The sequence below is a fragment of the Alligator sinensis genome, unplaced genomic scaffold, assembly GCF_000455745.1.
Source record: "Alligator sinensis unplaced genomic scaffold, ASM45574v1 scaffold469_1, whole genome shotgun sequence".
Classification (NCBI taxonomy): Eukaryota; Metazoa; Chordata; order Crocodylia; family Alligatoridae; genus Alligator; species Alligator sinensis.
The window spans coordinates 3,699,191-3,700,627 of record NW_005841934.1 but is presented as its reverse complement, the minus strand read 5'-3'; the positions used below and the strand labels follow the sequence as shown (position 1 = coordinate 3,700,627).

The 1,437-nt window shown below is 68.1% G+C and overlaps 1 protein-coding gene across 1 annotated transcript in view; it reads right to left on the bottom strand.

The window, feature by feature from the left end:
- Window positions 1-6: 6 nt before the first annotated feature.
- Window positions 7-1,437, bottom strand: part of WDR6 (WD repeat domain 6) — a 3,214-nt gene continuing 1,783 nt past the window's right edge. The window contains 3 exon segments of the mRNA XM_025199045.1: window positions 7-841; window positions 843-1,042; window positions 1,110-1,396. Coding sequence (XP_025054830.1) covers window positions 602-841; window positions 843-1,042; window positions 1,110-1,396 — 727 coding nt within the window. The 3' untranslated portion in view covers window positions 7-601.

Below are 1,437 nucleotides of genomic sequence, written 5' to 3'. Positions count from 1 at the left end.
GCACAGCAGAGGAAATTGCCAGAGCCTGCGAGCAGAGGCATCCACGCATGGCACCCGCCTAGGGAAGGGGGCACGTCCTGTGCGCCCGTGGAGCCTGGCTGGCAGCCGGTCACCCGAGGGACAGCAGGGAAGGCACCTCCAGGCACAGGCTGCGCAGCCTGCGTGGTGACAGCAGCAGCCTCTTGTGGACCACGTGGCACCAAGCCCAGCTCAGTAGCACCCTCCCCATATACCCAAGATCTCCATCTCTACCTCCTGGTGTCTCCCACAGGGCAGGGTTGCACTTGTGTGCCCGGCGCAGCCCAGGGTAGTGCCAGCGCCTGGGTCACGGACGGCTGCCCCAGTGCCCGCGGGGTGCCTGCCCCGCACCTCGCTTGCCTGGAGAGCTGTGTCTGCAGCAGCATCACAGCCCAGCCCAGCCTGCAGCTCTGCAGCAGCCGCAGCAAGGGCACAAAGGCAGCTGCCAGCCGGGCACAAAATATGCGTAGGGCTCCAGTGCCAAGTGTTCCCTGCAGCAGCTGCATGGTCCCAACCCCGGCCCCCCCTCCCAGGAACGAGGGCGCCCAGCCTGGCCCCGGGTCACCAGCCCTTTATTGCCCGCTCAGGCCTGGCACCACAAGACCTCCAGGCCCTGCCCGGCCAGTGCGCAACAGTAGCCTGGCTGCTCCCCTGGCCTCGTGGCTTCCCAGCAGTCCAGCTCCGCTACGTCTGCCACGGGGCAAAACCTGGCACCCAGGAAGGCGAGGCCTGCCTTGCCCAGGTGCCACAGCACAAGGCGCTGGTCCACAGAGGCAGAAGCCAGCAGGTCAGGCTGCAGCAGCCGCAGCCCGGGCACCCAAGCCGGCGTGGGCGCTTGGCTGCCGCAGCTGCTCCTGCAACAGGATTGGCGCGGTGGCTGCACCCACAGCCACGACGCACACGTGGATGGAGCCATCATCACTGCCGCTGGCCACCAGGAAGCGCCCGCTGGGCATCTCCAGGACGTGGAGGCTGTTCACACCGCAGCTGTGTGCTGGGACGGTCAGCACCGGGGCACCCAGGTCTGCAGGGCAGAGGGGCATCAGTGCTGGGCTCGCACCACGGCACGGGGTAGTCAGAGCATCACTCACCCCAGGGCTGCGTCTCCTCGTCCGTTGGCTTCGGGGCTGCCGTGGCCTGAGCGACAGTGGCGGTGATATCCCAGAAGGCAATGTTGCCATCCGTGGCGGCACTGCACAGGAAGTGTTTCCTGGGGAAACAGGCAGGGTGGGGGCATAGTCGGGGGCACAGGACGCTCCACCCCGTACAGCTCCCACAGCCTGGGTGGCCCCTGCTGACTCCATGCCAGGGGTTTGTCAGGGGGCAATGCCTGGCTGCTGCTCGGGGTCCCTGCCCCTCACCCCCCCGGCAGGAGGGGCTGGCGCTCACCTGGCACCGCCGGCCGGCCGGTGCACAAAG